General features: G+C 40.1%; 1 protein-coding gene across 4 annotated transcripts in view; it reads right to left on the bottom strand.

Moving 5' to 3' along the window:
• cadpsa (Ca2+-dependent activator protein for secretion a) overlaps positions 1-23,024 on the bottom strand; it is a 342,730-nt gene that overhangs the window by 195,817 nt on the left and 123,889 nt on the right. For 3 of the 4 annotated variants that reach the window (XM_061874509.1, XM_061874511.1, XM_061874510.1), the window contains exons 12-15: positions 18,333-18,469; positions 18,062-18,249; positions 1,339-1,440; positions 1,202-1,265 (exon numbers count right to left, since the gene is read on the bottom strand). In XM_061874509.1, the coding sequence (XP_061730493.1) occupies positions 1,202-1,265; positions 1,339-1,440; positions 18,062-18,249; positions 18,333-18,469 (491 nt within the window). Of the gene's footprint in view, positions 1-1,201; positions 1,266-1,338; positions 1,441-17,627; positions 17,790-18,061; positions 18,250-18,332; positions 18,470-23,024 lie in introns of all 4 variants that reach the window. The other variant, XM_061874508.1, reaches the window with a different exon arrangement.

Here is a 23,024-nt window from a genome sequence, read left to right as displayed (position 1 = left end):
TAAAAATGGCTGAATGAACTAGAAGTATTGACACAACAATAGTATTGGCCACGAGACGAGAGCGAACCAATCAGACCTCACTGTTCTGTGTCGTAGCCACTGATTGGTTCAGCCTCAGGCAGCACTACTATATTGGATTAAAGCAGTCTTTCTCAAATAGTGGGGCGTGCTCCACTGGGGGGAGCGGTGCAATGCCGGGGGCAAGGGGTATGGTGGATTATGCTTTTTTTTGCTGTGACCGTGGCGGGAGACCAGTAAAGACTGGTGTGTTGTGTGTTGACGGGTGTGGTTTCCTTTTATGTTAATGTTATGCAGCGGTATAGTTAAAACCTGTGGTGGAGAGTGTGTGTGTGTGTGTGTGGGGGGGGGGGGGGGGGATAGTTTCTCCTTCCATGCGGGGCGTAACAGAAATATTTGAGAAGCACTGGATTAAAGGAATGTAAAGGTGACAAAGTAGGTGTTATTTCATGTCTGAAGGGCTGTTATGAACTTAAACACTGTTATGTACTTTTGTATAAATAGTTTTTTTTATACTCCAGCTATATAATATTTTAGTCATATATAACTAATCAGTTATTGATTAATCTAATTCACAGGAATGCATTTCTCAGAGTCAGGCCTGGAGCCAATCAACAGCGATAAACGAGTGTATTGAATCTGTTGTATGGAAAAAAAATTCTGGGAATATGCATTTTCTGGCAACGAGATGATTCCATGGCACCACCAGTTATTGCCCGTGTTGGGAAAAAAATACCGGTTATATTGTCCCAAGAGCGCACCTTTGGAGACATAAAAAGGTTTTGTTGTTTAAATCGCACTTTTAGCTGATTATAGCTGTGGGCTGCATGTTTCACAACATAACACAATTTGGAGCATGATACCATTGATGTGTAGGGTTTCTCCATGATGACAGCCTGTACTACATACAAAATATTTTGTAACTAATAATAATAATATTGTTAATATTATTTTTACACCCAGTCTTAGTAAATCACCCACAGCACGCCTACTACTAATGTTATATCTTACAAACACTATTTAGCACTTGTTGTTTATCACTTTAGTGGATCAGGCCTTGACTATACTTTCATTCATTAATTTCTATAATCATATTGTTAATCCCAGTTTTGGACACACTAGGATTAGGTGGATGTAAATTAAATGAAATAATCTTGGATTTGTCATTGGTGTGTTCACTCACTCTTTCAAGCAAGGATAGTGTCGCCTTCAGTGCACCCTCCGGGCGTCCAAATGGAAAACAGTACCTTTCGGACAAAAAGTTACACAACATATTTAGCTTTATCAGGAATGCCAGAATAAAAAATAAAAAATAAATACCTGAAATGTGTAATCTGGTTTTCCAGAAGCACTCGAAGTCTTTCCTTGATCTCGTTAAAGCGATCCTTCTCCTCAGTTGTTACAGTACCGATACCATCAGGCCTAAAACATACCAGCAGAGGTTCAAGAGCGACATGAACGATCATCCAACCTGGCAAAACTCATACTCAGAGTGTCTACAGGTTTTTAGTCAAATTCAAGACTTTTAAAGACTTCTTTAAGACCATAATGAATATGATCTAAGACCAGTACGAAGACATAAAGGAACATTAAAAGGATCAGAATGAATTGTAAGTATACTAATTAATTTGTGCTCTTTCACATTGGAAAACAATAAGGTTAAACTAACTCAATACACCAGAAGCCTCTCATTGTAAAACAATTGAAATATATATTTATACAGTGGGGCAAAAAAGTATTTAGTCAGCCACCGATTGTGCAAGTTCTCCCACTTAAAATGATGACATAATTTTCATTATAGGTACACTTCAACTGTGAGAGACAGAATGTGAAAAAAACAATCCAGGAATTCACATTGTAGGAATTTTAAAGAATTTATTTGTAAATTATGATGGAAAATAAGTATTTGGTCAACCATTCAAAAGCTCTCACTGATGGTTTTGGCTCACAATCTCACGACACATGGCCCCATTTATTCTTTCCTTAACACGGATCAATCGTCCTGTCCCCTTAGCAGAAAAACAGCCCCAAAGCATGATGTTTCAACCCCCATGCTTCACAGTAGGTTTGGTGTTCTTGGGATGCAACTCAGTATTCTTCTTCCTCCAAACACGACGAGTTGAGTTTATACCAAAATGGATACATGGATGATACAGCAGAGGATTGGGAGAATGTAATGTGGTCAGATGAAACCAAAATTTAATTTTTTGGTACAAACTCAACTCGTCGTGTTTGGAGGAAGAAGAATACTGAGTTACATCCCAAGAATACCATACCTACTGTGAAGCGTGGGGGTGGAAACATCGTGCTTTGAGGCTGTTGTTTTGCTAAGGAGACAGATCCGTGTTAAGGAAAGAATGAATGGGGCCATGTATCATGAGATTTTGAGCCAGAACCTCCTTCCATCAGTGAGAGCTTTCAATGGTTGACCAAATACTTATTTTCCACCATAATTTACAAATAAATAATCTAAAATTCCTACAATGGGAATTCCTGGATTTTTTTTCACATTCAGTCTCTCAGAGTTGAAGTGTACCTACGATTAAAATTACACACCTCTGTCATTATTTTAAGTGGGAGAACTTGCACAATCGGTGGCTGACTAAATGGTTTTTTGCCCCACTGTGTGTGTATATATATATATATATATATATATATATATATATATATATATATATATATATATATATATATATATATAAAAAATAACAGCTATTTTTCAGATTTGCCATAGAACGGTTTTCTTACAAAAAGTGCAGTGTGCTTCATGTCAAGGGTTTTCATGCAGCAAAAACCTGAACCTCAGTAATGGTAAAGGAAATCACAACAATATATTGTCTTTGAAAGGGACTGTCCGCATATCTGCTAAAGCTAAATGGTTAACTTTTGCAGTGTTTTTGCGGCTGTCAGAAATGAGCAAACAGATACAAACATCGACAGTACTTATACGGTATCTGCTCGAAGTTGTGAAAAACACAAAAGTGCAGACAGAGTGAATGTCTAAAAAGAAAGAAGTCTATTATGGCTTGCAAGTCCCAAACATAACTTGGATCAGAATAGTGTGGGTAACATTCAAATTGTCTCAGCTCGTTTTGTGTCTGGTGTGTATGAATACAATTTTACTGTTTTTTTTTGTAACTTTCTTAAAAACATATTGCTAATAAACAAAGACAACTTTTTATTTAAGCATGTCAAGATGACATTTGCTTTCCTCGTCCAACCATAAATTAAGTGTAAATGCTAAACAGACAACCTTTATAAATTTTAATGCCAGCTGCTGTATAAACTTGGAGAAAAGATTAGGCAAAAGAAGCTGAACTGAAATGATTGGAATAAATGGTAAAAATAATGTAAGATAATTATGTTTTTTATAGTTTTACTCCAGTGAGTATACTCCTAACACAGAGAAATGATTGTGTGCTTACTATAAGTAATAGTATGATTTTACTAGTAAACATCTAGTATTGGCGCCACTTTACCCACGTAGCACAGCTGATTTTTTCATTGTCATTCCATTCACTTTCACCACAATGTTTACAAACGCTTCCCTCCTCATTGGCTCCACATCCAGGTCCTACAGACTTTATACGTTTCCATCCACTGGCTTCAAGTATCCACTGAATTGTTCGTTCTGAAGCCACAAATCGTTCAACTTGCACTTAACCTTATTATGCAAGTAATTCGGCTTTTCTGTGGGCTTTCCTTAAGTTTTCTCCGCTGCTATGCTAAGCTGTAACAAAACACTGCTGCGCGCGCACAGCACGATGGCTAAATTCAGACCGGGCAGCACAGGTAGCCTACTTTGATTCCATTTTGTAGTTACGTTAAAGCATCCTAAAAAAAAAAACATTTAAAAGCAAGACTGAAGTTTATGCACGTTTTTTTTTTTTAAAGTAACATGAATAGATTTGTTTGTTTCAGACCTTTTATGAGTTTTTAGGAGAACTATAGACAATTTAAGGCCTCACATATAAATTGTTGGATTTAAGACTTTTTAAGTCCCTGCGAATACCCTGCATAATGTAGTTACCTCAATTAAAAAAAAAAAAAACTATTTTACCTATTTTTGACATTCCTCAAAACATTGATTTTGAATTTTTTTAAATGACATTACCTTTTTTTTAAAATGTCTATGCTGCCAAAAACATGTATACTATTGTACTCATTGTCCTATAACTATTATTTCTAAATTGTGATAGGCGCCAGCGCCCCCCGCGACCCCGAAAGGGAATAAGCGGTAGAAAATGGATGGATGGATATTATTATTATATTAGTAATTTTACTATTAATATTGTATTATTGTTATTACTGGAATTTACTACTATCATGTTCGATACTACTATTATTATTTTTTCTACTATTATCATCACCAATTTCATTATTATGATTATTATTGTGCCTATTATTTTCATTATTATTACTATAATCACTATTACTATTATCACTATGAATTAGGGCTGTATAAATAAACTTCGATTGATTGATTATTATTATTATTATTATCACTGCTATTATTACTATTAGTATAATGATTAATATTTGTATTACTGTACTGATTAAAAATACTATCAGTATTACTACCATTATTATTACTGTTAATTAACAAAAATATATTATTCCTATTATCAATATCCCTACTATTAGGATTAGCAGTATTATTGATATCAAAATTAGTACCGGTATAATACTATATTAGTATGATATTTTAGTACAATTAGTATTATCACTGCTATTGTTATTACTATAGTATTATGATTATTATTTGTATTACTGTACTGATTAATAATACTATTATCAGTATTACTACCATTAATCATCAATATTATTAGTCTTATCATTATCACTACTATTACGATGATCAGTATTATTGATATTAATATTAGTACTAGTATAATACTATATCAATCAATCAATCAATGTTTACTTATATAGCCCTAAATCACTAGTGTCTCAAAGGGCTGCACAAACCACCACGACATCCTCGGTAGGCCCACATAAGGGCAACTAGTATTATATTATAGTACTATTATTATATTTATTATTACACTTACTTTAGTTATTAATATGTTTACTAGTATAATTATTATTCTAATTACTCTTATTTGTATTCCTATTGGAATTATAACTTACTATTAATATTATTATATTATCATTATTACTAGTATGCACTATTATATTGTTTTATTATTTTATATGATAGAAACAAAGCAGTCCATTAGTGAACTATTATGGCGTCACTGTATGTCATTTCAGAAGTACAAATTGTGTGTATTGTTCATGAAAACGTCACAATTCATTTTGCTATCAGTGAGTATTTTGACAGGTGAAATAATATTTCAATACACATAAAGCAGGTGTGCATGTGCCAGTAAGTGTTTATCCTTTCTGACATGGTGGGCTCTGGCTGGAATGTGAGCAGAGTGCATGTGACAGAAGAGGCGCTGGACTGGTGGCTGTGACACGATGATGAGACGCAGGACAAATGACACACCCTCTATCCATCACCCCGTGTGCACCCCCACCACTTTTTGACATGTCCTCTCGCTGGACTACTCCTGTGCGTGTGTGTGTGTGTGTGTGTGTGTGTGTGTGTGTGTGTGTAAGGCGGTGTTGGTGAAACAGATCAAACAATGTTTCAAGAGTGCTGGTGTCTGATATCAAAGGTACCAGCATGGTCAGCATCAGCCATCATCAAATCCACTTCCACTTTTCATGAACATTTCAAGAGACTGTGGCTGCCACCTGTAGACTTGTTCTGATGAACCCATGACATGCAAACTTGCCCTTGCACTAAAACTGCACCACACCTACTAAGACTTGATACACTTAGACTTCCTTTTTATTGTCATTCAAATTTGAACTTTACAGTACAAATAAGAACAACATTTTGTTGCATTAGCTATTGGTAGTGCAGGATATAAAAAAAGCAATGAGGTGCAGAAATAAATAAATAGATTACTGTACAGATAAATACATTGCACTTTTTCACATGCGTCCATGTTTATGGATGTATGTTATATTGTCTTTTTTATTCCAGCGAGTTAATCCATCTTGGGGGGAGTTGAGGGGATAATATGATTATGATGGATTCGAGAGTCTTACGGCCTGAGGGAAGAAGCTGTTACAGAACCTGGAGGTTCTGCTACGGAGGCTGCGGAACCTCTTCCTAGAGTCCAGCAGTGAAAACAGTCCTTGGTGGGGGTGGGAGGAATCTTTGCAGTTTTTCTGAGCCCTGGTCAGGCAGCGGCTTTTTGCGATCTCCTGAATAGGAGGAAGAGGAGTCCTGATAATCTTTTCCACCGTCCTCACCACTCTCTAAGGAGACTTCCAGTCTGAGGGATTGCAGGCTCCAGTCCAGACAGAGATGCTGTTGGTCAGTAGGCTCTCTATAGTGCCTCTGTAGAATGTGGTGAGAATGGGGGGAGGGAGCTGAGCTCTTTTCATCCGACGCAAAGCAAAAAGTGCATGCGCTGCTGATCTCTTTTGATGATATTGATGTTAAATGTAAACATGTTCAACAGTAGTTTAGTAACAATGCTGGCAACAAGCGAATGTGATGTTAATTACATTGTTAATATTATGCTGCCTCACCTTTCACACGGACAAAAATTAAAGGGGAACCGCACTTTTTTGGAATTGTGTTTATCATTCACAATGTTTATGAGAGACAAGAAGACAGAAGTTTTTTGTTTTTGTTTTGCAGTCTATAACATGTAAAAATCGTCTTGTTCTACATGGCTAGCAATGTAGCTAATGGGAGCATCGATCCTACCTCTAAATCACTTTAAAAATGCATTTAAAAAACGCCAACAGTACTTAATTTACGTTCCGTAACTTGTATAAAAGCCTGCTCAGCGGCCTTGTGGTGAGAGTGTCCGCCCTGAGAGTGGTAGGTCGTGAGTTCAAACCCCGGCCGAGTCATACCAAATACTATACAAATGGGACCTCCCTGCTTGGCACTCAGCATCAAGGGTTGGAATTGGGGGTTAAATCACCAGAATAATTCCCGAGTGCAGCCACCATTGCTGCTCACTGCTCCCCTCACCTCTCAGGGGGTGGAACAAGGGGATAGGTTAAATGTACAGGGTAATTTCACCACACCTAGTGTGTGTGTGACTATCAGTGGTACTTTAACTTTAATAACCAAGCTGTAGCGACATTGTTATTGTAAGACCAAACACGTAGAAACTATTTTTCCAGAAGAGTAACATAACGGCATGCTTCGGTATTAATCATAAAAGCTACCTACGGAAAGAGACAAGCTAACCTCTACATCAGCAGGAAATGTGTTTATGTTTGTAATGCACAACACAATGCGATAGGAGACCAATCTGTACTGACTGAAAAACTATTTTAACGTAACTGTGAAGTATTAGCCCACTTTTCATGTTTTTTTTACACAGTTAGCTCGACAGTGTATGTAGTGTAGTTGTAATAACAGGCATGATGTGTTGCGTGTATCATGATCAATATTAAAGTGACTAACTCGATGGACAGTTGTGCAATGGGTCCAGCCAGCCTGGGACAATTGTTCCTGTTTATTTTGGGTCAAAACTTCATTTTTGTCAAATAGCATGGCTCCAAGTTCCACATTCACAGTGACAAAGTCACACCGATGTCACTCCCTCGACTTTCGTCTGCTCCAACATTACATCCTTCCTTCGTGCTCACTTCTCGAAACAGTAGTTAATCCGCCGAACATTCAGCTTCAAAACGATACAGGTTGTGAATCCTCATTTGTCCAAAAATAGTCGTCTTTGTTGTCTGTTACCAAGTCGCACACATTTGTTGCCGGAAGTTGGAAGTGCGCTGCTATGGAAAAAAAAAAAAATGTGCTGAAGAAAGAATTTTGGTAATGCTAAGAATGACCTTTATGGAAAATAACAATCAAGGACTTAGATTTCTCTCGCCCGGACGCGGGTCACCAGGGCCCCTCTCTGGAGCCAGGCCTAGTGGTGGGGCAGGCCGGGCACAGCCCGAAGAGGCCACATGGGTACTCTCTCCAATGAGCTCACCACTCATAGGGGGGAGGAGCCGGAGCTGGTGCGCGAGGTGGAGGAGTTCCGGCTAGATATTGTCAGACTCACTTTGAAGCACAGCAAGGTCTCTGGAACCAGTTTTGTTGAGAATGGCTGGACTCTCTTCTACCTTGGCGTTACACGCAGTGGGAGGCGACGGACTGGGGTGGCAATTCTTGTTGCCCCCGGCTCAAAGCCTGCATGTTGGACTGTAACCCAGTAGACGAGAGGGTAGCTTCCCTCCGCCTTCGGGGGGGGATAGGTCCTGACTGTTTGTGCCTTTGCACCAAACAGAAGCTCAAAGTACCCAACCTTTTGGATTCCCTCGAAAGAGTACTGGAGAGTGCTCACTCAGTTGATTTCCTTTTTCTGCTGAGTGACTTCAGCGCTCATATTGGTATCAATAGTGAAACCTGGAGAGGTGTGATTGGGAAGAATAGCCGCCCAGATCTGAACCCAAGTGGTGTTTAGTTATTGGACTACTGTGTTTGTCACAGATTTTCCATAACAAACACAATGTTCGAACATAAGGGTATCCATATGTTCACTTGGAACCAGGACTCCTTCAGCCGCAGGTCCATGATCGACTTTGCAGTTGTGTCATCCGATTTGCGGTTTCATGTTTTGGACACTCGGGTGAGGAGAGGGGCGGAGCTTTCTACCAATCACCACCTGGTAGTGAGCTGGCTGCGATGGTGGGGGAGGATGCCAGACAGATCTGGCAGGCTCAAACGCATTGTAAGGGTCTGCATGTAACGTCTAGAAGAGACTCCTGTCAGAGAGAGTTTCAATTCCCACCTCTGGAATAACTTTAAACATGTCACGAGGAATACGCTGGACCATGCTACGTACTTTTATTGTTGAGGCTGTGGATTGGAGCTGTAGCCACAAGGTGGTTGGTACCTGTCATGGCGATAATCCTAGCACCTGTTGGTGCACACCAGATGCTGTCAAGCTCAAGAAAGAGCCATTTTAGGTCCTTATGCCTCATGGGACTCGGGAAGCAGGGGACAGGTACCGACAGGCCAAGCAGTGTGCGACTTTGGCAGTCGGGTAGGCAAAAAGTCGGACATGGGAGGAGTTCGGGAAAACCATTCGCCTCAGGAAGGGGCAGCAGTGCACTGTCAACACCGTGTATGGTGAGAATGGTGTGCTGCTGACCTCGACTGCAAATGTGGATCGGTGGAGGGAATATCTCGAAGACCTACTCAATCCCGCCAAAACATCTTCCTATGAGAAAGCAGTGCTTGGGAAATCTGTGGTGGGCCCCCCTATTTCTGGGGCTGAGGTTGCCAAGGTTGTCAAGGCTTCACGGTGGCAGGGGGATTAGTGCGTCTGCCTCACAATACGAAGGTCCTGAGTAGTCAGGGTTCAATCCTGGGCTCGGGAACTTTCTGTGTGGAGTTTGCATGTCTTCCCCGTGAATGCATGGGTTCCCTCCGGGTACTCCGGCTTCCTACCACTTCCAAAGACATGCACCTGGGGATAGGTTGATTGGCAACACTAAATTGGCCCTAGTGTGTGAATGTGAGTGTGAATGTTGTCTGTCTATCTGTGTTGGCCCTGTGATGAGGTGGTGACTTGTCCAGGGTGTACTCCGCCTTCCGCCCGATTGTAGCTGAGATAGGCACCAGCGCCCCCCGCGACCCAAAGGGAATACGCGGTAGAAAATGGATGGATGGAAAGTTGCCAAGGTAGTTTAAAAGCTCTTAGGCGGCAAGGCCCCGGGGGTGGATGAGGTTCCTTAAGGCTCTGAATGCTGCGGGGATGTCTTGGTTGACAGGACTCTGCAACATTGCGTGGACATCAGGGGAGGTCCTTCGGGATTGGCAAACCGGGTTGGTGGTTTCTTACTATTGTAGGATCACCCTCCTCAGCCTTCCCGGTAAGGTCTATTCAGGTGTACTGGAGAGTAGGCTACGCCGTATAGGCAAAACCTCGGATTCAGGAGGAGCAGTGTGGTTTTCGTCCTTGTCGTGGAACCGTGGACCAGCTCTATACTCTCGGCAGGGTCCTTGAGGGTGCATGGGAGTTTGCCCAACCAGTCTACAAGTGCTTGCCTCGGCGCAGGAACAGGAGTTTGTCGAAGCGCAGGAACGGGAGCTTGCCGAGGCGCAGGATCTGGTTCTGGAATCAGTCGTGGAGCCGGTACTTGCCGTGACTTAGGCGGAGGTGGCCTGGCAGGGGGTTGCGGCTTGGCATGCCGAAGGACTGGTGGTGGTGGCCGGGCCGGAGGTTGCTTCCTGGCTGGGCACAGCTGTGTCAACCGACTAGCACAGCTTGTTTGTCAAATGTACTCCTTTACATTGCAATATTGTCCAATTAAGGACATGTATGTTTAGCTTGTGTGCTTTTATTGAGTGCTTAGCTGTTGCGCAGCTACTAGCTCCGAGAAGCCGATAATATGTTTATCTTTTATAAATGACAACTAAAATACAAGAAAAGACCAATTGTGTGTGTTTATTTGAGGACATGAAGATTTTAACTGGCTGTCCAGCTTTGCACAAGTCGTACTCATTGTATCGGAGATGCCAGCCAATATAATCCAAAACTAGTTTTTTTTCTGCTGATATCCGACATCAATATCGGATAGGGGCACTCTTAATAAGTACAACACATGATTTAAGTGGACCTGACACGAATGTGGACACAAGTCAAGTTATGACACGTAGTAAGCACTTAGTACATCCATCTCTCGGCCAGCAGGCGATTAGAAAGCGGCGGTGGGTTTGTTTGGGTGGGGGTTTGTCTGATTGAGGTGCGCTGTGTGTGTCAGTAACACAGACGTTCAACCATCACCAGTGACAATGTGTCAACCTGTCATGGCTGCTCCTGCAGGCAACATGGACCAAGTGGCCAAGTCTCACTTGATGTTCTTGTCACATCTTCCGACAATATTTGCTTCAAGATCCACATTTAGGCAGATATTTATCGGACTTGTTCCATGCAGAGTTTAAAAATAGGCAAATCCATGAAAAACTGCTGACTGGTTTGATATCCTTCCATTTCCTGTATTGCCATGCTTTATTTACTCTCCTCTTTTTGTGTGTTTCTCTTAAAGCTAGGCTTGATCTGTCCAGGCCAATCAGACAAGGCCTTCATCCTCAAGTCACAGTTTGTCAGCAGGACGGAGGGAAGGATGGATGAAGCGATGTGGATTGGAGGTGAAGGGGGGCTGTGGCAGAAGGCTCCCCCTTGACCTCCTCTCTCAGTCCTAGAGTGCCCCTCGTCCATCTTTGTTACGCTTCATCTGCAGATGGTCAACTGAGATGTTGACGGATCACACACACGGCAAATACAACATGAGCTCAATAATACATCTTATAAAAATGACAGTGTCTAAACTTCGAAGCGTACTCATCAGATAAAATACAATTCTTCACATGATTGGATGACTCAGCCCAGTCTTTTATTTAGTGCTGCTCTTTTTACTAAACTTAACTTATGGACATGCACCTGGGGATAGGATGATTGGCAACACTAAATTGGCCCTAGTGTGTGAATGTGAGTGTGAATGTTGTCTGTCTATCTGTGTTGGCCCTGCGATGAGGAGGCAACTTGTCCAGGTGTACCCCACCTTACGCCCGATTGTAGCAGAGATAGGCGCCAGGGCCCCCCGCAACCCCAAAGGGGAATGGGCGGTGGGAAATGGATGGATGGAGATATATATATATATATATATATATATATATATATATATATATATATATATATACATATACATATATATATATATATATACATATATATCCATCCATCCATCCATTTTCTACCGCTTATTCCCTTTCGGGGTCGCGGGGGGCGCTGGCGCCAATCTCAGCTACAATCGGGCGGAATATATATACATATATATATATATACATATATATATACATATATATATACATATATACATATACATATATATATAATATATATATACATATACATATATATATACATATATACATATACATATATATAATATATATATACATATACATATATATATACATATATATATACATACATATATATATATACATATATATATACATACATATATACATATATATATATATATACATACATACATATATATACATATATTCATATATATACATATATATATATACGTACATATATATATATATATATATATATATATATATATATATATATATATATACGTACATATATATATATATATATATATATACATATATATACACATACATATATATATATATATACATACATATATATATATATATATACATACATATATATATATATGTATATATATACATATATATATATATATACACACACACACACACACACACACACACACATATATTAGAGATGTAACAGTATAATGATAAACCGCGGTAAAATTCCTGACAGTTGGCGATTCTGTTTGAATTTTTAATTACCGAAAATTGTAATTTATTAATGCATTTTAGGCAGCATACTTACTTCCTGGACACAAAGTTACAGCAGCACTGGCGCATGCATACTAGCGTCGTTTGGCCTGAAAATCATGTCGGAACAAACTATACAGACTTTGCTCTGGAGATTTCCCATCAGAGTAAACAAAACTAAGCGCTTGGTTAAACTTCATGTTCCCTCGCTTACTTTCTGCAGAGTCTCGGTGTGCGTTGAGATGGAGACAGGTGTGGACAATATTGAAGACGGTCAGATCTGTCCCACACTGAAAGTATACAGGAACGCAGAAAACTATTGTTTTATTTTCTAAATACAGCATCCATCAGCTGCTGTGACTGAAAGTTAATGACGTGAGGAAACATGCAACAGTCGATGTGTCGATGTAATAAAGCAGGAAGAAACATCAGGACTGGTTCGACGAAAACTCTACATACATCTCCACTCTCCTTACCAATACTCACACTGCCCATAAAGCCTAACTAAATAACCAACCTCTGCTGCCCTTAAACACTACAGGAGAGAGGTACAATGTGCCCTGAGACTACTCCAGAACCAGTGGTGGGCATCCAAGACACAGGAAATACGGTCACATGCAGACAGATATGACATGTATAATTTCTATGTTGAGACTAAATCCACCCATGGCCCAAGAACCAATACTGTCTTCCCCCTTCGAACCGCTGATGATCCTCCCTCATTAGGGATGCATCCATAATTGTCTACGGATGGAGAGAGCATTTTGAGGCATGTCTAAACCAGCAAGCCTCAACTGATACCTCAGTTTTAGAGGAGTTTCCAACCCTACCCACCATACAGAGCCTTGACCTTCAACCTTTTGTTTGTGGGGTGGCATAGCTCAGTTGGTAGAGTGGCCGTGCCAGCAAATGAGGGTTCCAAGTTCGATCCCCGCTTCTGCCAACCTAGTCACTACCGTTGTGTCCTTGGACAAGACACTTTACCCACCTGCTCCCAGTGCCACCCACACTGGTTTAGAAATGTAACTTAGATATTGGATTTCACAATGTAAAGCGCTGTGAGTCACTAGAGAATAGCGCTATAAGATGGCTCGGCCAAGTCATCAAAATGCCAGCCACACATAATTTTGTATGGCCAGCTTCACTTGGACCGCCACTCTGCTGGGGGCTAGAAGAAGAGCCTGAAAGACCAGCTCAAGATCTTCCTAAAGAGGTGCAACATACAGCCGACTGCCTTGGAAGCTGCCTCTTCCTGCCGTGGACTCAGCTGTCAAGGAGTAGAAGCGGAAGAGGAGAACAGACGAAAACACCATCTGGCGAAAAGAGAGAGGAAAAAGGAGGCCATGTCCGCACCTGCCCCATAGGCTCAGGTCTACAGTTTTCACGTAAGTGACAGACAGAGGTCATCATCGATCAAAATGGACTACCTAAAGCAGTATTTACAATCAATCAACCAATCAATGTTTATTTATATAGCCCTAAATTACGCTTGTCTCAAAGGGATGCACAAGCCACAACGAAATCCTCGGTTCAGAGCCCACCAAAGGGCAAGAAAAAACTCACAACCCAGTAGGATGTCAATGTGAATGACTATGAGAAACCTTGGAGAGGACCGCAAATGGGGGTGACCGCCTCCCCTGCAGGGGAGACCGGATGCAATGGGCGTCGAGTGGGTCTAACATAATATTGTGAAAGTCCAGTCCATAGTGGATCTAACATAATAGTGATTTACACACCATTACATTGTATTGTGTATTGTATACACTTCACCGAAATAAAGTTAAAAAGTATCACAGTATATTGCGATATCACAATTTTTTTCTCACTCCTGAGTTTACTTATAATCTATTCCTAGCCATCAAATGTTTGAGGTAAAAGTTGTTACTTTTTAAAATATTATTTTCAGGTTTTTTTGGAAAACTTAAAAAATTTTAGTCAGAAATCGATAAGCACCAACGCCCCCTGGGACCCCAAAGGGAATAAGCGGTAGAAAATGGATGGATAGATGGATATAGATATATATATATATATATATATATATATATATATATATATATATATATTAAAATGTGCACACATTCACAAGTCTCCAAAACGTTAACCGCCATGTTGCTACAATGAAAAACAAAGGAAAATATAAAAAGTTGTACCGTTTTTATAGTATATATATATATATATATATATATATATACATTCCTCGCGCACTAATTGACTGAAAGATCGCTGTCAGAGTTTATGTGTCGAACCCCAAGATGCAGAAATGGAGGCAGGCATGGAGTGACAACATATGGTTTTAAATTTAAAAAAACTAGAAAAAAAACAAACAAAGGGTTCCAACCAAAAGCACGCACATGGGCGGATAACAAACAAAAGGCCTAGCGAGGAAGCTAACAGGTATCTGGCAGGAAACAGAAAAACTGGAAACAGCTAATGGCTAACAAGAAAACACGAAACCAAAATGCTAGGAGAAAACAAACTATAAATAGCTAACAGGAACAGCTTACCACTACGACGACAAAGACAAATAGTAGCATGACAGGTAGTAGCTGTAATGATGACATCGACAAATCACGACAGGTAGCAACGACACAAGAGCGACAATAATCCAGCACTGACTGGGGGAACAAAGGAGGTAAAATAGGAGCTGGCTGATTGACATCAGGTGTGGCCAGGTGCCAATCAGCTACAGCTGAGGGGAAACAAAGCACTCAGGGAGACAAACAGGAAGCTGAACCAAAATAAGAGCGCTGACAGGAACTAAGGACAGGAAATACTAAACACACAGAGGAGAAACAAAAACACAAACAGTCAGTGGCAAGGCTGACAGGCGCGCACTTGCCGCTGATGATGTCACGTTATCGATGGGAAAATGCATTTTACAACAATATGATTTGACTGAGCGGCTAGGAGCCACAACAGGTAACAACAGTAAAATGGATTAGAAAGGACAGATTAAAAAAATAAAAAATGAAAAATGAAATACAATACTTATTTTTTTATTTTAACTTGGGACTTCCCGCGGGCCGGATTTTGGACGCTGGCGGGCCTTAGTTTGGGTTTTGCTGTAAAGAGTGTTTCTCTGCCTAATATTGGTTGGGCATCTGCATGTCAACAGATCTTTTTTCTCTGCTTCCATTTTTGAATATTTTTTTTTAGGTGCCTTATATAAAGTGGGTTGATGGTGCCATCTTTAGGGGAAGTGCAGCGATCAATCCGGCAGAGAGATGTCAATGAACATTCTCATTCATCCAGGTCATTGCAATCTAAGGGCATTCAATCAATCACAACTGGACTGTTTGGTTTGTCTTCAAAGACGTTTCGCCTCTTATTCAAGAAGGCTTTATCAGTTCATGCTCATAGACTTAGATTGTGCAGATGTAGTTTAGAGCTGACCAATCTAAGTCCAAGACTAAACCTGACCAATCTAAGTCTATGAGCATGAACTCATGAATCCTACTGAGGTATTGGCACCAGCCTCCTGACTAGATCTGACCAATCTAAGTCGAAGACTAGATCTGACCTAAGTCTAAGACTAAACCTGACCAATCCAAGTCTATGAGCATGAACGCATGAAGCCTACTGAGGTATTGGCACCATCCGCTAGACTAGATCTGACCAATCTAAGTCTAAGACTAGAACTGAGCTATCTAATTCTATGAGCATGAACTCATTAAGCCTACTTTGATTAGAACTGAAACGTCTTTGAGGACAAAACAAACAGTCCAGTTGTGATCGGTTGAATGCCCTGAAAATCCTGCAGAGAGCTTTGTCTCACAAGTCAGTTCACTCAACATTTTGCAGCAGAACAATTCATTGAAAAGAAAGATGTGTAACTCCACGTTTAGTACGAACAATACTGTACACTGCAAAAAAAACTTGGAAGACTTCCTTAATCCTACCTACTTGTCTTCCAATGAGGGCTAGGGGACTCCGTGGTGGGCTCTCCTATTTCTGGGGCTGAGGTTACCGAGGTATTTAAGAAGTTCCTTGGTGGCAAGGGTCGCGGGGGTGGAGGAGATCCGTTCCTTAAGGCTCTGGATGCTGTGGGGCTGTCGTGGTGGACAAGACTGCAACATTTCTTGAACATCAGGGGCGGTGCCTCTGGATTGGCAGACTGGGGTAGTGGTTCCACTATCTAAAAAGGGGAACAAACTGTGTTCTAACTACCGTGGGATCCAACTTCTCAGCCTTAACGGGAAAGTCTATTCAGGTGTACTGGAAAGAAGGCTACGCAGGATAGGCGAACCTCAGATCCAGGAGGAGCAGTGTGGTTTTCGTCCTGGTCTTGGAACTGTGGATCAACTCTATTCTCTCGGCAAGATATTTGAGGGTGCATGGGAGTTTGCCCAACCAGTCTATATGTGTTTTGTGGACTTGGAGAAAGCATTCGACCATTTCCCTCGGGAGGTTCTAAGGAGGGTCTTCAGAGAGTATGTTGTGGCAGTCAGCTCCCTGCATGATCAGTGTCAGAGATCCTGCCCCAAGTAGAGGAGTTCAAGTACTTTGGAGTCTTTCTCATGAGTGAGTGAGGGAGGAATGAATTGTGATATCTAGAGACAGATCGGTGCGGCGTCTGCAGTGATACAGACCCTGCATCGGTCCGTAGCAGTAAAAACGGCGCTAAGCTGGAAGGCCAAGCTCTCAATTTACCGGTCGATCTACATTCATATCCTCACCTATGGTCATTAGCTTTGGGTTATGACCGAAAGGACAAGATCACAGGAACAAGCGGCCGAAATTAGTTTCCTCCGTCGTGTGGCGGGGCTCTCCCTTAGAGTTGGGTGAAAAGCTCTGTCATTCGGGGGGAGCTCAGAGTAAAGCCGCTGCTCCTCCACATCAACAAGAGCCAGAAGAGGTGGTTCGTGCATCTGGTCAGAATGCCCCCCGAAAACCTCCCTAGGGATGTGTTTAGGGCGCGTCCGACCGGTAGGAGACCATGGGGAAGACCCAGGACACGTTGGCAAGACTGTCTCACGATTGATTAGGGAATGCCTCGGGATCCCCTAGGAAGAGCTAGACAAAGTAGCTGGAGAGCGGGAATTCAGGGCTTTTTTGCTTAGGCGGCTGCCCCCGCGACCCGACTTCAGGTAAGCGGGAGAAGATGGATGGATGGATGGATGGATGAATGAATGGATGGATACTGTAAAATTGCAAAAAATACCTGAAGATCACTGTAGATCAGACTCACCTTTTTGGTCTGGATAAAAGTTGAGACATGAGATCCATTTTCTTCAGGATTTTGAGTTCTCTCCTAACACTTTGGGAAGAGGGCTCAGGAGCAGCAGGGAAAAGTATTCTTTCTAACTGGGCCTCTGATACTGGCCAGTTCAACAACTCTGAGATACGTTGACTAGGAAGGATTGTGTGGGATTTAGAAGTTTAAAGGATGGGGTAAATTTTTTATGACCACAGGTAAAAGTTTTTACAGGAAAAGGAAGTGAGACAAATGAAAGGTTGTTAAAATTCAAACAAAGCATAAAACTTACAATATGCAAGGCGAAGACATTTTATATGTGTGCTCCCCTGTTTTACGTTTCGTTTGTGACAATTTGACATTATCAGCTAAACTCAAATTTAGTCTGCAGCTGTTGGAACATAAATAATCAAGAAAATGGAGTCTACCTATTTCCATGGACGTGGGAGGCACAAAAGGCAAAGCTGTAGTGCAGGAGGGTCGGGTCAATCATAGCTCCATTCTCTGCCCTCTCCAGAAGGTCACTCAGGTAACACAGGTGACGATGACAGCCTCGAACGCCATAACGAGCGCAGTACTCGTCCAAAACAAACACCTGACCGGGACTGAACCAGCCCTGAATAAAAGGAGGGGACACACCATAACACAATCCAAATGTTTACTACGATATCATTTTCAATTATGTATTAATTTTCATACCAGACAGGAGTAAGAGTCGTTTAGTCTGTGATCCAAAGTCAGGCGTTGGACGAGTTCAAAGAGGGAACCATGGTCGAAGTTACAAGGATTGGCAGAAATAAACTCATCCATGCCGTGTTTCTGAGCTCGATCAGCGTCTATACACAATAAAAGGAAGGCGGGGACAATAGAAAAAGGGAAAAAGAGAGAAAGAAAGGGAGGCAGATTAAAAAGAAAGATAGGAAAGAAGAAAAGTAAGATTATAAGAGTGGAGAGATGGAGGGAGGTAAAGAGCGAAAGAGAGAGAAAGAAAGAGAAAATAAGGAAGAAACAGGGAAAGAAAGATAGAAAGACAGAAAAAAATGAAACAAAAGAAAATAAGGAAGAAAGGAGAAAGGGGGGAGAATTGAAGGAGAAAGAGAGAAGGAAAAATAGACAGAAGAAAGATATAAAATGAAAAATAAGACAGAAAGAGAGAATGAATAAACAAAAGAACGAAAGAAAAAGGAAGAAAGAAGGAAAAAAGAATACAGAAGGAAAAAAGAAATATTGTTATGAAGCATATATATACATACATAGTGTATGCATTACAATATAAATAACATATGTATATATAAATTATATATAAAGTAATGCATGTATTACTATACAATGTATTACAATATATAACATATGTATATATACATGATATATAATGTATGTATTACAATAAAATGCATCACGATATAAATAACATATTTGTATAAATTATATATAATTCATGGATAACAACATATTACATCATAAATAGCATGTGTACATATAATCAATCAATTAATCAATCAATCAATGATTATTTATATAGCCCTAAACCACCAGTGTCTCAAAGGGCTGTACAAACCACGATGACAGGCTATCTTAATTGTATTACAATGTAGCATGTGTTGTGTACTTATAATACACATCAAACTGTTAGAATGGAGATCAATTACATTTAGTGCCTTCCTGTTCATAGAAGAGAATTCATTGATTATCATTGTTAGTTGCTTGATCATTTGCATAGAGTTTATTACAGAGATCAAATATCTTGGTCTAATTTCTGACACTTGGAGGTCATAATAATAATTTACGTTACTTCATTTGTAACAAAGGTGAACTTGTTTTGCAGTCAGCAATATAAGCACATCCATTAAGCATACATGAAAAAGTACAACTTTAGATGTTCAATACACCAAAAAACATCTGTTTCTCAGCTGTTGTCCACATGATCGGTACTCAGTTGTAATGCACTTTTCCACCACTTGTGGCAGTAATCCATGCATCCATTTTCTACCGCTTGTCCCTTTTTGGGTTGCGGGGGGTGCTGGAGCCTATAACAGCTGTACTCGGGCAGAAGGCGGCATACACCCTGGAAAAGTTGCTACCTCTTCACAGATAGACAACATTCACACTCACTTTCACACACAATGACATTATCAAAACAAAGTCATAAGTTTTCTTAAAGTACTAGTATAATGGCAAAATATGCTGACTTTGTATTGAAGCAATCATCATATATTTCTGCTCTAAAAAAACTAAAGACTTACAAATTTTGTGAGTAAATACATAAATAATATCAATCTCACGGATATTGCTGAGCCATTGTGTATAAGCAGTCACGTGATTTGCAGCAAACCTTCAAAGCAGGCTAAAATTATTGAATACAATAAAAATCATGAGTAAGATTACTAAATCAGTGTTAATATTTAAGTAGTTCCAGGCCCCTCTTTAGTGGAGGAGTTGAGCCCCTAGGTCAAAAAGGTTAAAGAGGAACTGCATTTTTGGGGGAATTTTGCCTATTGTTCGAAATCATTATGAGAGGCAAGACCGCATGTCTGTTTCTCCATTTTTTAGGATTTTAAAGATGATAAAAAATGCTTGAAAGATACGGCTAATGGGAGTCACGGCTGTAGCCTTCAAAACAACTTCATAACCCTCCATCAACGATTTATATACACGCTGCAAGTCTTTATATAATGTTGTAACAGACACATTCTTAACAATATGTAATCTGTTCAATATTTCTCGTATTTTGATCAGTTTAATCATTTACGGGATTTATTTCTTCCGTGCATTGATTTGTTTCCATAGCAGCGCACGTGTGACTTCTGGCAACAACTTTTGATCCTACTTTCTGAATCAAACACAAATGTGTTTTCTAATCACGGCAGACTTGGTAACAGACAATGAGGACGGTTATTTTGGAATAATGAGGATTCACAACCTTATCATTTTGAAGCTGAATATACAGAGGATGAACTGCTGCTTATACAAGCGAGCACAAGGAAGAGCGTGAAACGTCGGAGTAGACGGAAGCCGATATTGTGAGGTAAAAGTCACTCGGATCTGCAAATGTGGATTTTGGAGACAAGCTAATTTGACATAAACGACGTGCTTACCCCAAATCAACAGGAAACGTCCCAGGCCAACCGGACCAGACCAAAAACTGTCCTTCGAGTGAGTCACTTTAATATTGATGATGATACATGCAGCACGCAATGCGTGTTATTACAACTACAGTTAATGCACTCTGTCTAGTTCAGCTGTGTACAAACAAAACATGAAATGTGGGCTAATACTTTGCAGATACTGTAATATGATAGTTCAAGTTTTTCAGTCAATACAGGTTGGTGTCGTATCACATTGTGTTGTGGATTCGCTACAGTTTGGTGAATATACAGGTTATGGAACATAAGCGAATGAATGATTTATTTATCAATTGGGTTTTGCCTTCAAAGCCTTCCTGCATGAGACACACTCCCTGACTTTGTAAACAATGACAGAAACAGACAATAAAAATAACAACAACAAAAAAACATTCTAACATTTGTTTATACACTTGGTATCAACATTATCGACATCTGGAACGATCTTCCCTAATTTACATTGAAGCTTTTTACGGATGGGTGTGTGTGTGTGTGTGTGTGTGTGTGTGTGTGTGTGTGTGTGTGTGTGGGTGTTTGTTTGTGTGTGTGCGTGCGTACATGCCTGTGTGTTCTTAAATGGGTTGTACTTGTATACAATAAAAATAACAACAACAAAAAAACATTCTAACATTTGTTTATACACTTGGTATCAACATTATCGACATCTGGAACGATCTTCCCTAATTTACATTGAAGCTTTTTACGGATCGGTGTGTGTGTGTGTGTGTGTGTGTGTGTGTGTGTGTGTGTGTGTGTGTGTGTGTGTGTGTTTGTTTGTGTGTGTGTGCGTGCGTACATGCCTGTGTGTTCTTAAATGGGTTGTACTTGTATAGCGCTTTCTACCTTCAAGGTACTCAAAGCGCTTTGACACTACTTCCACATTTACTCATTCACACACACATTCACACACTGATGGAGGGAGCTGGCATGCAAGGCGCCAAGGAGGAGCCATCAGGAGCAAGGGTGAAGTGTCTTGCTCAGGACACAACGGACGTGACGAGGTTGGTACTAGGTGGGATTTGAACCAGGGACACTCGGGTTGCGCACGGCCACTCTCCCACTGCGCCACGCCATCCCTATTCTTGTATATCTACCCTTCTTGAGAAATCAACAAGGAAAAGTACCTTCCATATGAGGACCGGTGAACAAGCTAGGACATAAATCATGGTCCCTATATGGAAAACCATTGCATCTAATAGAGAATATCTCATTTGCACCCCTGGTGGTGAAATTTATCAAAATTAGGGTGGTCCCAAAAAGGAAATATTTTTCAAATTGACTGTGTGTCGGTTTTATAAAAGTGCTTCACCTGTGGTCAACATATGAAATAACAAGTGACTGTAAACATTTGATGTGCTCCCCCTCTGGCCACCTTATGTAATAAGTCTGTGTAAAAAATGTAAATGTAATTTTTTTTATAAATATTTATATAGAGACATACTGTTCTAACTTGAAGTAAATAATGAAGATTAAAAACAAATTACAAACAAAAATTTAAGAAAAAAAAGTCAACTTGTTATTTATTAAATTGGCAACAATTTTTCATATTCTTTCTCTTTCTCTAATATTGCAATATTTTTTCGTAAAATTATTACTTTTTTATGTAAAATTTTTACTTTTTACTGCAAATTGGTGACAGTTTTCATATCAAATTATGACTTTTGTCACAATATTTCCAAGTGTAATTCCTATTTTGCCAACATTTTAAAATGTTCTTATAAAATGGTGACTTTTGTCGAGTAAAATTACGACTCTTCATAAAATTGCCAAAATTGTGTGCGTGCGTGTGTGTGCGTGTGCATGTGGCATGCTTTGCCTTTCCTTGTCTTCTAGTCTTCTAGTGATAATGATACATGGAAGAAATTTTTATTTTTTCCGCCACGATGGTGGGGATTAGTATCTTAGAAGCGGCTTTGCGCTGTGGATAGACGACACGTTTGTTGCGGCATGTTCTCAAATTGGAGATGGTGCTCTGGCAAGACAGCCCCCTCCTGGAATTCATGAAACTCGTACGTGTGTGAAACAAACAACATGCAAATGTAATTGTGTCTCCCTGAGCATGCATCCCTTTTGAAGGAATCTTTTATGTGAATGCAATCTTCAGCATGTAAACACTGGGACACAGCTGTAAATAAAAAAAAATGGTTAATATTGTCCCCCTATCTCATCTCATGATTATCTTATTTTTTATATACTTCAGATGTATATATAATATACAATAATATATGTGTAATATAACATAGTCGAGGTTTCTGTGGTATATTCGTTA

The sequence above is a fragment of the Nerophis ophidion genome, linkage group LG16, assembly GCF_033978795.1.
Source record: "Nerophis ophidion isolate RoL-2023_Sa linkage group LG16, RoL_Noph_v1.0, whole genome shotgun sequence".
Taxonomy (NCBI): Eukaryota; Metazoa; Chordata; class Actinopteri; order Syngnathiformes; family Syngnathidae; genus Nerophis; species Nerophis ophidion.
This window is presented reverse-complemented; position numbering and strand designations above follow the sequence as displayed.